The following is a 14,559-nucleotide window of genomic DNA, read 5'->3' as shown; positions in this document are numbered from 1 at the left end:
CGGTTCGCGAACCAAAATTTCGATCATCATTTCTCTGCTCGCTTGCCGCTCCGCTCTGAACGGAGTAAAGAGAGCGTTCAGCGAATGGTTCGCCAACGGAGAATGTAGGCACTGATAGAAAAACTTATTTGTTTTTATTCTTCACTCCCACAAAATTGTTCAAATTTGTTAATGATAAAGTTATCAAGGGACCATCCATAAACTACGAAGACATCTCAAAAAATGCCCGGCTTTGGACCACCCCAATAAGCAACCACGCGCACCCTCTTATTTTTACTATACTGTCGTTTTACGCATAAATGTCCCATGTTCAAAAAAGGGCAACTGAGAAAAACGCGATTGAAATTTTTCGATCGATTTCTGTGTTTCTACGCATAATTGTCCCCTGAGTCCCTAGTCGCCTATATGTCCCTAATCACCCTGGGCAACATTTGATCACCTTTATTTGTAATTCTCTTGCTTTACAACAGGTAAATAAGATTCAATGCTTGATAAATGTAATGATTTCGTGACAGAAAATATATGGTGGGACAATTATTCGTAGATGGGACAAACAGACTTGGTGTTGTTTTTACAGTTCTTCCGAACAATGTACTAGATTTTATGTGTTTTCCTGAAACTATACGTCAAACTAAACTTAAAAATGATAAAAAGTCAGAATCGTCCAAAAATGACATGGGACAATTATGCGTAGAACGGCAGCATAGTACTTGTTCGGAAACTGGGTTCGATTCCCATCTGCTCCAACCTTCCATCGGAAGTAAAATCACAGAGAACAGATGTATATCATTGAACAAACAGCATTGAAAAACGTGTGTAAAAATTCAAACCAAAATACGTTGAAAAGAGCTAGGGTGTGCACCATCCGCCTAGATAGCGCCACTTCCAAAATCATGATGGCCTACAGTAGCAGAACGTTGGACCATCTAATCACTGCATAAAACATTCCGTACGAACGACATCAGACCAATGTCTGACTGCCTTTTATCAGAGGGTTGCAATTTTACGCGCCAAAGAAGGTAAACAAAACGAAATCAAACATAACATGTGTAAAGGGACTATTTTAAGTTGTCGCTTGAAAAATCATTTTTGAATGAATTTTCTGTTATGTTTTCGTTAATGTAAATGCATTTTTGCATTATTTTTAAGTCAACTGGAATTATACAGAAGTGAATTTTATATTTTAACGAGGTTAACATTTATTTTCTTTCGAAATTATTGAGCCTTTTTCATTGTTAAGTCAAGTATTCTCAGCCGCGACGGTGGCGCCGCCAAGCGTATCCTGCACACTCTAATTTCTGTGATGCAAGATTGTATGCAACGCATTTTTTTAGTTTGCACGGTTTACACACAAGTTAGAGCCAAGATGTACATCTGTTCTCTGTGGTAAAATGTCGGTCCCGGCCTTGGTTGTTAGGCCGTTAAGTCATTCCAGGTGTAGGAGTCGTCTTAGGGGTCGTGCATAAACCACGTGGCCTTTTTTTGGAGAAATTTTGACCCCCCCTCCCCCCTCATGGTTTTTCGTGGTTTCACGCCAAACCCCCCCCCCCTATATGGCCACGTGGCTTTTTCCTCCCAGGTGAAAAATCTTAAAAAAAAAAAACAAAATAAGTATATTTTGTTTTGGATATGACTGTTGTTATTTTAATACAATAAAAACATTTCAAATTATATCGAAATAAATTTTGTTGGGGAATGCTCCTGAATTTACCAACATTTTCCCAGAATATGGCTAGTATAATCACACCGTTCATAAATTCCAATCGTTTTAAAATTAACTCAAACTCACCCTTTAGAGAGGGTGACATTGGGTCAAACAGAAAACAACACCATTAAAACCAATTTAATAATATATAAAAAAAAACTGAAATTCACTTAAAAGTGTGAAAAAGGTATGATATCACAAAGTTTAAGGTAAATAATCAGTATAACAATTTATTGAAATGGTACAGAAAGTAAAAAATACTCTCAACAAAACAAGCAACTTAGTAAAACATATGTATTCAAAATTATGGAATTGCAGTGCAATTAATTGCATCCAGAATAAATGTGCTTTAAGAATTAAAGCTATTTCGATATATAAACAGCATTCATGATTTAATTTAAATGCGCTTTAAAATATTTTCTTAAAATCGAAATTAATTAAATAGAAAAGTTTTGTTTCAGGAAAAAAATAATTTCATTTTATTTTAAGGAAAATATCTAGTTATGAAAGCTCCTAGTTAATATTTATTTTTTTCCAACATTCATAAAAATCCAAACTAAAGCAACTTTTCTTTTTAATTAAGCATGATTGATTCCAATGATTCAGTGTGTCCAAAAAAGTCGAGCTGTTTAATTTTTTTCTCCATACAAGAATCAGAGACAGGGACAAACATTCAATATTACGACCTTTTGAAATGCTAGTATTATTTTTTTTGAAAATATTGATTTCGAAAAGATCGGAAAATTTCACGAAAGTTTTATTCATAAACATTGAAAATCGCACCATTAGTTGCTGAGATATCGACAGAAGAAAATTATGGGTTGTTTGAGTAGTAAACATCCATTTTTCTGTTTTAAAATCTTTGCATGGCAATATCTTAGCAACAAGGCAACAAAGAATTTTCTCAGTATTTCAAAAATATTTTTTTTTAATTAATAACTGCAACTAATTTAAAAAAAAGTTACCTAAAAATAGCTATAACTTGAAAACGGTGCACTTTATGGAAATTTTACTAATGTACTTTTAGATTGCAAATTCGATTTTACATCGAAAAATAAAATTGAAATTAAGTTGCGGTCAATACTTCGATTTTTTTTAATCAGTATTGATTCAAAAATTCATAACTCGAACAACGATTTTTTGCCCGTTCTGAAAATTTCTGAAATGTTGGCAAAATTTAAAAAAATAAAAATAGTGTTTTTTTGCAAATCATGTTTTAGTGACAAAAAGTGAAATTAAAAATCAGCAAAGTAAATTACCATTTACCATTTTTTTCAGTGTAGTCCTTATCCATACCTACAACTTTGCCGAAGACACCAAACCGATCAAAAATTTCTTAAAAAGATACAGATTTTTTTAATTTTCATTGCTGCCAAATTTGTATGGAAAATTTTGTGTTTGCGCGCGGTACGAGTGTGGTCAGGGTTGTCCCGGTATCGGAACCGGATTAGGCGCACAAGACACAATAAAAGATGTAGTTTAAGAACTAAAACGTGTATTGATTACGAAGGGCGAAATGAGAATGAATCACGACACAAGAGCAGTGACAGATGGAAAGCATAACATTTATGCGCTGTTCTGCGTCACAGGGTGATAGTCTGGCCAGCACTCGTGAGCCAGCGGCGTGCGAGGGACGAGACACCTCGCACAATTCTTCTGTCCACAACAGAAAACTATATGGACAAACTAATGATGCAAAATGGCTTGGGCACCAAAAAAGGTTTCAGACGGATTAAAAAAAAATCAAAAAAATAAAATTTAAGAATAAAGACCGATTTTGTATAGAATTGCTCGAAAATCGATTTCGTGTCTTTGGAAAATGTGTAGACAACGCGCTAAAAATCATTCTTTTAGTCATGGACATCCAAATTGTTTAAGTCTTACTCTTACTTTAAATTGATTTTGCTATCGACTACGTGTTTTGATAAATTTAAAAAAGATTAAGCTAAAATTTATTTATTATTTTACATTTTTTTCAGTTGTTTAAATAGGCAATTATCTACGATTTAAGATTTTTGATCCAACTTTTGGTTGGAGATATTACCTCAAAATAAATACAAAAAAAAATAAATAAGTTAATTTTTCAATCTTTTCAATATCTTTGAAATTATTAACACTGGGACGCCCAACGCATGTCCCACGGATGCCAAAGCCTCCCTAAAACGTTGGAACGGTAACTTCAACTCACAGGTTTACGGGCTTGTCTCCGCGGATTTTCGGGCGATTTTTTTTTTATTAGAGCAAACAAAAGTTGGAACGACGTTTTTGATCGCATAAATTACAGATTTGATCATATCGAGTTCTGCAAAGTTTAAGGATCATCTAGACATCCTTATAATTCACTCAAAAAATGGCCCGAGAACCAGCGAGTTGAAAGTACCGTTCCATCTTTTTTAATGAATTTTATTTATGTTGATCTTGACGGCATTGTATTGAAATTTATTTCACAAATTGATATTGGCATTTGAAAATTAAGTGACTCTTTAAATCTTAAATTATTTTAATGTGTCTATATATTTGAGTGGTTTTATCTCAAATACGAAGTTGAAGGTATAGTATATTTTCTCAGCTTAAAGAAAAACTAATATTTTCAGGAAAGGGCACCTTTGGCCACTATTTTTTTATCTTCAAATTAATTGAGAAACAAAAACAATGTTTGCTTTGTTTGCTGAAGCTCGTTTTTTTTTTCTCTGAAAATTGCCCATGTTTCTCTTTGGCTCAATAGATGGTCCCTATTAACATAAAAAAATACCTACAACTTTGACGATGGATAGTAAACGTGTATTTTATGAAATGTTATGTAATATAACAATCCGAATTGTGTAACCCATGAAAAAAAGAAATATATTTTATATCAAAATATTCATCAAATTTTTTGGTGAATCTTAAAGTATGTATCATTCGTTTTTTCGTTACTGGTTGTTTTTTAATGTTAGACGTTTCACTTGCAAATGAGGTAGTGAAACTGAAATTTTGCGCGATAATCCTGAAATTGGGGTTTTTAGTTTCTTTGAACTTAAAAAAATATTGCATGAGAGAGGAGATACAAGATATCTTGAGTTTGTTTTAAGTTTCAAAAGGAAATCTTTCGATTAAGATTCTTCGATCACTTATAGGACCAGCTACGGTAATTAGCTAAGATCTGAGATTTTGATTTTTTTTTTCGCAGAGAATCATTTTAGACACTTCATTTATAATACATATTTAGTTTTTGCCTTGTTACGAAAATCTTATAAAATTGTCAGCAATATTTATTTTTTAAGTTGTTCCAAAATAGAACTATCGAAGACTACATCTACTTTCAATGCAAATTTGCAAGTACATTTTTAGCTACTTGATACCATCAACAAAAAAATGAATTTGTGTTTGCATTTTGGTACGCATTTTTTAGGGTATATTAACTTTGGATACTGTCTCTTTATTTTTTAACAGCTTTTAAACTTTTGCAAAACGTAGTTACATGAGTATTAAAAAGTGTACATTCAATTACAGGCTCAAAGTATTGATATATACATAATTCAATATTGAATTGGAAAATATTATGACATTGAAATATAAGTAATAATTTTAAACACAATAATTGTATGGTTTTGAAGTGTAACAAAAATGTATGCATATAAGTAAATTCAAAGCGCGTATTTTTTGTTTTTTTTCTAAGAAAAGATTTTTTTATAAAGGCCACGTGGTCAGCCGTCGACCCGCCCCCCTCCCCCCCCTGGCTTTTCATGGTTTTTTTCGGTCGGATTTCGGACCCCCTCCCCCCCCTAAGGAGACCACGTTGTTTATGCACGACCCCTTAATGCCATAAGTACAAACAACACACCAAACCAAGCCTACTCCCGGTGGAATCGCTGGCAGTTATTGGACTCGTAATCCAAAGGTCGTCAGTTCAAACACTGGGGTGGAAGGTTCTTTGGAGTAGAAAGAGGTTTGGGTGCTCTCCCCATTCAAGCCTTCGGACTCCTAGGTTCGAGCAGAAACTTGCAATAGAGTCCACAAAAGACCCGGGGGTCGTTAATGTGAATGGTTTGATTTTTTAATTTTTTGTTCGGAAACTTGGCTCACAGAAAAATGACGGGGAGTCAATCAATGGAAAAAGTTTTTATGAGTAAAAAAAATAAAGAATATCGAAAAAAAATTCCAGAGCATACCCTTATAATTTCTTCGAATATGACTTGAAATGCCATGATACATTAAAAATATTTTTTTATTTGATGACCATCATTTTTGCATCCACTTAGTTGTGATAAAAATTAGATGATAAATTCAAACAAGATATTTATGCATTAATATTTTACAGGACATTTGCAGCTGCTGTGTTTACTATGCAGATCGCATTTCTACGAAGCTTCGACCACCACTGGATACAAAATCCGTTGATGCGTCTTCTTCCCTAGAAATGGTACAGAAGTGCAACTTGGTCAACTCTAATCTCTCCATCCTGATTGAGGTGTTGACCAGCCTTCCCGATGATGTGGGCTACTGCCAGGTCGATATCAATGCTAATAACGAGCAACAGCAGCTTGAGCAAACACTTCCGATAAATGGACTGAGTAGTTGGAAAACGAAAACTCTCAAACTGCTGGTTGACCGTTGTATGGCTTTCCTTAAAGTGAAAATGGAAGATTCGTTGAACAACTTTGAACGCGTGAAAGGAGAAACAGAGAACTTTACCAATAAAACATCGACGATGATTAAAAGAGATCTGCAAGATTCTGACTTGCGCTTGGTTGAGGACGAATTGTGGAAAGGAATTACCACCGAAATAAGTGCCATCATTAAACGCTCAATTGATGTGAGTTCTAAATAAATTGGCTTTTAATCAAATAAATAACACGTTGGTATATTTACAGAAAAAAGCATCCATTTCATCGTTCGGTAATCTAAAAGATTTTTATGCAATAATTGCTCAAGCGTACCTTCCCGAGCTGCAGGATCTTCAAGACCATAAAATACTCAGTGAAAGACTGTTCACAATCGAGAAACAACTGTACCTGTACAGTAGCAGCACACGTGACCTTATCCACCAGTACTATCTGGCTTGCCTGCATGCACAAAATCGGCTCGACGAACCGGATCGGGGTGTGCTGACGGTGCGGTGTGCCTTCCGGAATGACACCCTGGAAATCCAAATGATCGGAGCGGAAGACATTAAACTGCCGCTTGATTTCAAGGGATCTTGTGATTCGTACGTAAAGCTCAACCTGGTTCCTGGGTACAAATTTTCGAGCGTCACAATGCCTAAAACGCGGACCAAGTCCAAAAACCAATCGCCGACGTACAACGAAAAATTCGCACTGTAAGTATATCGAGATTTGTTTATGCCTGAAATGTTCAAAATGTCAATCTAATTTCCCCTTATTTTGTTTCAGCAAACTATCGGAGGAACAGCGCAACATCCCGGACGCACTGCTAGCGTTCAACGTAAAAGTGTCCGAAATGTTGGGCCTCTCACAGAGACATGTTGGCGAGTGCTTCATCCGGTTGGACAGCATTCCTACGCTGGAATCCGATCGCGACATCAACAGCATTGACATCCAGCAACTGTTCCTCACCATGCCTGAGAATATCGGTAACATTTTCTCAATTTCTTTCAAATATAAGTCAATGATTATCAATTAATTCCTTTTTTGTAGAGTCCGATTGCATTCCCGTGCTCGAATACCGACAAAATGACAAAGAAGCCGTTCAATTCTTCAAAAAACTAAAGCAAAAGCTAGGCAAAGCAGCCTACACTGGCAGTGTGATCAGCATCTTTTAAGTTTATCAACCGTTTTGACATCGAAAAGAAAGCGCATTTATTAAATATGACTAACGTTACTACCATAGATATTTGCTTGTTCGTTCATTTGAACTGAAAATGTTTTATTTGTTTAATTTTCTTCGTGCCGAAGTACATTATCTAACCTTCCTTCGCAGAAATCCAAAGAAAGCCATCGTCGACATTTATGGTCAGTACGTGTTTATTGCTTAAAATATAATTAAATTTAGTCCATAAATAAATAAATAAAACAAGCACTTTTTCAACAATGGCCGAACCAAATTGGACATCCGAAATTAGCACTTTCTCATATTTCAATTTTCAAATCACGTGCGCGCAAATTCCACTCCTTATCGCGCCATCATAAATCTATCGAAAGTGTGCAGACCACGTACAACAAGCAAACGCGCGCGCTCGTCGACCTTTTTTGATGTCTTCAGTTCAGTTCCGCATTGATTTCTCCTCGTAAATTGGCTCAATCGTCCTTTTCGACGCCTTCGTTGCTGCTGGCCGCGGCGGATGACGTCTGATCTATACTGTTGCCGTTGTGGTCATCGTCGTCGTTAACGTGGTCCTCCTTTTTTGCCTGCATCCGGAATGCGGTTTGCACGGATTTTGAGTAGGGGACAAACATCCGGAGAACCCTGATGGAACAGAGAGAGAGAAAGTGTTTCAATTGACTAACTCATTTGTTTTAATAGTTTCGAGTAGTCTCGAGAGTTTTGTTGAGATTGGTCATTATTTGTCTCAAATTTCATATAATTTTGCATTTTAAATTTTCGCGATTTCGCATTTTGTTACTTAGGAAAATTCTTCATGATCTGGCAAAATCATCTCTGATAGCATTTTTTCGTGACTGGTGCAATTCTCTAGAATTCAGCAAATCGACTTTTCATTGTATTTTACACTCAACCCCCGGTGGTTGGTCACTTTTACGTTGGACACTTTTTCAGTTTGTACCCCGTTGGTTGGTCAAAGTCAAACTAAAAAGGTGACGAACTGTCACTTTTTACACGGCGCTCACGCACACTATCACAACAATTGTTTGGTAGTGTGTATGAACTCCATGTAAAAGGGGTGTCAAACTAAAAAGTTACCCCGTTCGTTTGACAACAGTTGGTGTCAAACCACCGGGGTTTAGCCCAAAACCTCACCAAACTCAGCACTGTGGAACGGAATGTATGACGGAGTGTTGACACTGGGGCTACCCAACGGCGTGGAGATCGTTGGCTTTGCAGACGACATAGTGCTGACGGTAACCGGCGAAAATGTCGAGGAGGTCGAAATTCTGGCTACGGAGGCCATTGCAATGATCGAGAACTGGATGATCGAGGTGAAGCTGCGGATCGCTCACCACAAGACGGAGATGGTGCTGGTTAGTAACCACAAGAAGGTGCAGCAGGCCCAGATACACGTTGGGGAACACGTAGTGCACTCGAAGAGAGCGCTCAAGTACCTCGGGGTGATGGTGGATGACCGGCTGAACTTCAACAGCCACGTCGATTACGCCTGCGAGAAGGCGGCTAAGGCGATCATGGCACTGTCGAGTATTATGCCGAACAACGCTGGACCCAGGAGCAGTAGGCGCCGCCTCTTGGCAAGTGTCGCGACGTCCATACTTAGGTACGGCGGACCGGTATGGTGGACGGCGCTGGGGACGAAGCGAAATCGAGCGCTGCTTGACAGAACGCAGAGACTGATGGCCATGCGGGTTGCAAGCGCGTACAGGACCATCTCGTCGGAAGCAGTTGGCGTCATAGCCGGAATGATCCCCATCGGCATCACACTGGAGGAGGACACCGTGCGCTACACCCGAAGAGGCACGAGAGGTATCCGGGAAGCTGCGAGAGCCGAATCGCTGGCAAGGTGGCAACGTGAGTGGGACACCACGGAGAAAGGCAGATGGACGCATCGGCTTATCCCGTCCATATCCACGTGGGTGAGCAGAAGGCACGGAGAGGTCACCTTCCACCTCACACAGTTCCTGTCGGGCCATGGCTGCTTCAGGAAGTACCTGCACAGGTTCGGGCATGCAGAGTCTCCTCTCTGGCCGGACTGCGTCGATTGCGAAGAAACACCGGAGCACGTGGTGTTCGCCTGCCCTCGCTTCGAGGCAGCGCGAAGCGAAATGCTGGCCATTATCGGAGCAGACACCAGCCCGGATAATGTGGTGCGAAGAATGTGCAGCGACATTGCCAAGTGGAATGCGGTCATCGGAGCGGTGACGCAGATTACTTCGGCTCTCCAGCAGAAATGGAGAGACGATCAGAGGAGGAACGACTAGGAGCCTAGTTGAAACCCCAAGAGTGTGGCTGTGAAGGAGAGCACGTTATGACGGTTGGCTCTACCAAATCGGTACACGTCTCGATGGTCCAAGGAGAGGGCTGCATATGACTAGCCGATCAAAAGCAACGCGATTCTTGGGCGCGGTTAAACCCTCGCATGGATTCATATGTATGTGGAACAGGAAATGGTTCTAGTACCCGGCATAGATCCTGTTAGTAGACTAGTGCAGAAAATGAAACGCCTCCCCCCGAAGTTATACCGAAAGGTGGTCCCGGGGGACAAGGGCACGGCGTTCAAGGACTGGTTTAGTGGGTCGGGAAAACTCTTTTTTGTTTTCCCAACCCCACACTACCTGAGAAATGAATTCTCAATTCTCAGGTGTCTGGTAGCAGATTCCGACCTTGTAAAAAAAACACACACACACACACACACACACAGACATTTGCTCAGATATTGATTCTGAGTTGATATGTCTAAATGAATTACGAAGTTTAATTTTTGAGTGATTTTATAGCCATTCCTCAATGAGGTGAGGAAGCCAAAAATGGGGGCTGTCCATAGAAAAGTGCTGTGAAATCATTCGATAATCTGCATCTCGAAAAATGATTATCTTATGCAATGTTAAAAAGTGACATTTATTTTTTTTCAATTCAACTTTCTGAAAAAAATGTTTTTAGATTTTTGAAACCATCGAACTTTTCATATAAAGGCAGGGCCAAATAATTCAATTAATCATATGCACAAGCCCTTTTTTTCAAAACAATTCTATTGAATAGTGTAACCTTAAATTGGCTGGCTTAAATCATGTAAAAATATAAAAAAAAGATTGCATTTAAAGAGCCCTACTCACTCAAATTTTCATCAAGATAACACTTACGATTGCAACGGATACTCCTCGTCTATCACGTCGAACATTCGTTTGGCTCGACAGCTGAGCAAATTTTCCTCTGGACAGTAAATCTCGTTATCGATGGTGAAAGCTTCCATGGCTTTCAGTGCAAATCGGGTCACCTCCTTAAGCCGGTGGTCGTAGTCATCTGTAACAAAGTCAACGGAGTCAGTTTTGGGTGGTGATTGGCAGAAGCCTGCGCGCGCCGTTCAATCACGTTCCGCCGAATCGATAACGAATTCAACTCACATTTTAGGTCGTAGCTGCGGCGTCGGTAATCGTCCCCTCGTTCTCCCTCGCCACTGTCACTGTCGCTTTCACTTGGCTTCAGTGTGGGAATGAAAAACAATAGACACAGCAGGGCGATGAATTTGACAATTTTCTTGAATATCACAATCTTGAGCAATATCTTGGCAAGGGTGAACCAATTCAGCTTGAACTTGAGTTTGCTCAAAAGCCACCCCTCGGGACTCAGGAAGGGCATTCCATGGGACGGTGCCGGGGCCGTTTGCGGGGGTGGGCCGTACACGGGAGCCGGTGGTCCGTACACTGGCTTAGGACTAGGCGGGCCGTACACGGGCTTCGGGGCTCCGTAACCGCTGGTCAAACTGTACTCATACGACGACGATGGAACGCTGCTGTAGTCCTCGCGAGCTATTCTTACGACGGCTGGGTGACGAAATTCTAATGAAAAAAAAATAGGAAAAAAGTCTGGTTAGTCTAACAAAGTTCATAGCCAATTTGTTCTCATAATCAAATTTCGACTTGTACTGGTGGACAAGTGACGAACTTGTTTGTTTATTGGCGTGTTTCACAGAATTGAAGCAGATTTGCAGTTTTTTTCATTTCTTTTTTAATTAAAACGTCTAAAGCAGATGTCAACCTAAAGTTTTCGCCCTAATTGTTTGACCATTTTCAACACGTGGTTTCGTGCTTTTGGCTGTCAGTAAAAAAAATGAAATAACTTGCCATGGTTTTAAAAAAATCAATGAAAAAAGTGTTGATAAACGCATTATACACCAGTACAGTTGTTTTACAATTATTAGTTTAAAAAAACCTATATGTCTTGACGAAAAAAAATATTTTTGCAAACAAACAACTTTTTGCAATTATTTTTTATTTCTTCTGCACAAAAAAGCGATTTAGTGATTAACTGAACCAAAACAATTATTCACATGACCAGTTTCCTTAAGTCCCTTGTTCTGGGAAACGTAAACGACTAAAAAAGATCTATACCAACAATTAATGACCGATTCTTAGCGAAGCTACACCAAAATGTCACTTTTTTCAATTTTCAATGTGATTTTTTATATGAAAAATTTCATTTTAATTATGATCTAATAATTGCAATGTTCTTTAAATGCGTTTTCTTATCTGAAATGCCAAAAATATTGACCAAATAAGGTCTGCAAGTCATTGAATGGGAGAGGAGTTTTTTCATAAATCTGCTCCTTTCGTTGTCCCGTCACGAAAAGAAATGGCTGGCAAAAACTCAAATCTCAACCAAATCTTTCAGTTCAAGGAGCAAAAGATTCGTTTTTCAATTTGTGATAATGTGTAGAAGAGCAAAAGTTTTAAAAAATCAATCTGGCAAAACTGTGTCGATTTTTTTGTGTGCCTTTTAAAATTCCAGTTTTACGATGTTGTCCCGTCACGCTACATTTTCATTTCAGGAGAAGCACAGGTATAATATTGTTCATTATGCATGTCATTTCTATGTTGGAAAATCAATTATCTTTTCAAATATGTAATAACATTGGGGGGTTTCTTCTTTAATTGTGCCACTACAGCCAAAACGCTGAAAAAAACTTGGGAATTTTTTTAAAAGGAGCCGAAGAATCGGTCTAATTCGTTTTAAAAGGTAAGAATGGAAATAACGTTGTGATAAAAAAAAGAAATGAAAAGTGCCAAGAAAATTGTGTTAACGACAGCAATTTGAGGAATCAGTTTTTGCTAGGTTTAACCCTCTCACGCCCATGGTTACTCCAGAGCACCAAAACTTTGAACTCAAATATCTCGGAACTGACACAGCTTTTCATGGTGCTTAAAGTTGCAGGTGTTCATGTAGAATGTATACTAACATCTCCCCAAATTTCATCAAATTTGGTTAAGCACAAGCAAAGTTACAGTGTAAAATGTAAACAAAAATGGGCCAATTTCAGGGAAATAAATAAAACATGTTTTCAAAAGCCCGTAAAAATTACCAAACATAAAATTTTATGAAACAAAAAATGTTTTGCTATCATTTGAACCTTGGACAAGAACCCCTGTGAATAACATTGTGAGTTTAGACCGGATTTAAGTGTTTTTCAACCTTTTTCATTTGGTGCACCAGAGCACCACCTAGGCATATAAGCAACTAAATATTCAGGAGCACTTTTTTCTAAATTACAGAAAAAGCTTATTTTTACCAAAACAAAAGTTTATAAACGTTTTGACTATTCATAAACAAGACAAAACATTGTTATTAGACTGATAGTTTTATTATTTTCCTCATTTTTCATGAAAATGGTTGTTTGTGGGTTTTGAATGAGCCAATCAAAAAAACCTGAAAATGCAGAGATTTTAGAATTTGTAGTTAATACTTCAGAAATATGGTCTTACAGCAAAGAATAAGTAGTTTTTAACACATTTCGAAGCGTTTTCAAACAAATGAACCAATAGATTTTAAGGAAACGAGATTTTGTGGTTTAAAAAAAAAAGTTGCTCATCTTCCTGATGGTGCTCTGGTGCACCATTTCAAATTCTACTTTTTTGCCCCAATTCGATGTTTGTGGGTCAAAGTAAAGTATTTCCTGCATTATTGTACCAAAATTAAGCCATTTACTATTTTTACGATAAGCAAACAGCTCTGGGCGTTAGAGGGTTAAGAATTTGTGATTATTTCTGTGATCAAAACGCTCTGTTTTAGATACTTCATCCACGCAATAAAAAAAACCTTACTCCACGCTATCGTATACGTGAATTAGTCCGTCTGTTCACGGGATACATCACATTTTGTCGTCTCGATAGGGATTTAACCCTGGCCAACTGAGGTGAGAGGCAAACACGCTAACCACAACGCCACCGACCCCGTATGCCATCGGGTTATTTTTCGATCATAGGCAAAAGCTTTTCAATTTTACTTTCTTTTAGAAAAATATTTAAAAAAAACGCACTTTTGTCACATCACTGATCAATAATAATTGTATCCTTTTATTTTGTTAAGTTATCATAACTTTATTCTAACCAACATTTTTTAGACGGTGAACAAAACTTTACAAGAGATATAAAAAAAGTATCACTAACCACTTCCTCGATTAACATTAATCTGGTGCGAGTTCTGTAGCGCCATCAGGTAGGAGTCCTTGGAATTTTTCGCCTCGTCCGCAGTGGCGACAATGCCTACTAGAGCAAGGCATACCACAAGCGCCAACGTGTTATTAATTTTAAAAATGTTCATCACGAGAATTTTTCAGTAAATCAGCACACTATCCAACAAAGACACCACACACTTCACATCGAACAGGGATATATTCCGGCCCTATCCGTTACGACCGAAGACACTCAAGGTACTGAACGTCGATCCGGCACTTGTCGCTAATTTTCTCCAATTTCGAACCTACAAATGCAAATGAAACCGCATCGCGTGGTAGCTAAAAAATCACGCATTCCTGTGCCGAATCGGTTTTACCTTACATTTGCGCGCGCGATTCATATTGGCAGCATTGTCGGAGAAGTGGTGGCGGCTTTGGGACATCCAAATGTGTAATGTCTTTCTGTTCCCACCCCACAAACTCCAGTGAATCATTTGCAACGATTTTTTCTTATCGTGGAAAGGAGCTCCCGGTAGTTTATCGATTCAACTCGCGATCAAAAACGTACAGTGGTTAGCATAAATGATCACTTTACACTAGAGGTGGGCAAAATCGCTCTTTT

General features: G+C 38.3%; 2 protein-coding genes across 2 annotated transcripts in view; one reads left to right on the top strand and one right to left on the bottom strand.

Moving 5' to 3' along the window:
- Positions 1-7,566, top strand: part of LOC6034764 (protein unc-13 homolog 4B) — a 34,388-nt gene extending 26,822 nt beyond the window's left edge. The window contains exons 7-10 of the mRNA XM_038250041.1: positions 6,006-6,500; positions 6,559-7,004; positions 7,078-7,277; positions 7,342-7,566. Of these exons, the coding sequence (XP_038105969.1) occupies positions 6,006-6,500; positions 6,559-7,004; positions 7,078-7,277; positions 7,342-7,466 (1,266 nt within the window). The 3' untranslated portion in view covers positions 7,467-7,566. The remainder of the gene's footprint in view (positions 1-6,005; positions 6,501-6,558; positions 7,005-7,077; positions 7,278-7,341) is intronic.
- Positions 7,567-7,646: 80 nt separating this feature from the next.
- On the bottom strand, positions 7,647-14,251 carry LOC119765662. Its single transcript, XM_038250043.1, has 4 exons — positions 13,930-14,251; positions 10,891-11,325; positions 10,630-10,789; positions 7,647-8,110 (listed from the first exon to the last, which is right to left on the bottom strand). Exons 1-4 carry the CDS (start codon positions 14,081-14,083, stop codon positions 7,942-7,944), a joined length of 918 nt encoding a protein of 305 aa, XP_038105971.1. The 5' UTR covers positions 14,084-14,251; the 3' UTR covers positions 7,647-7,941.
- Between the last annotated feature and the right edge of the window lie 308 nt (positions 14,252-14,559).

Source organism: Culex quinquefasciatus, chromosome 1 (genome assembly GCF_015732765.1).
Source record: "Culex quinquefasciatus strain JHB chromosome 1, VPISU_Cqui_1.0_pri_paternal, whole genome shotgun sequence".
NCBI lineage: Eukaryota > Metazoa > Arthropoda > Insecta > Diptera > Culicidae > Culex > Culex quinquefasciatus.
The sequence above is the reverse complement of the archived record's forward strand: the minus strand, read 5'-3'. Positions and strand labels throughout refer to the sequence as shown.

Excerpts from the sequence above, each read along its gene's own strand:
- LOC119765662 (XM_038250043.1), bottom strand. The coding sequence starts at position 14,083 with ATGAACATTTTTAAAATTAATAACACGTTGGCGCTTGTGGTATGCCTT. Across the intron at positions 11,326-13,929 it reads TAATGTTAATCGAGGAAGTG|AATTTCGTCACCCAGCCGTC; the intron begins GTTAGTGATACT and ends TTTTTTCATTAG. Across the intron at positions 10,790-10,890 it reads CCGCAGCTACGACCTAAAAT|ATGACTACGACCACCGGCTT; the intron begins GTGAGTTGAATT and ends ACTTTGTTACAG.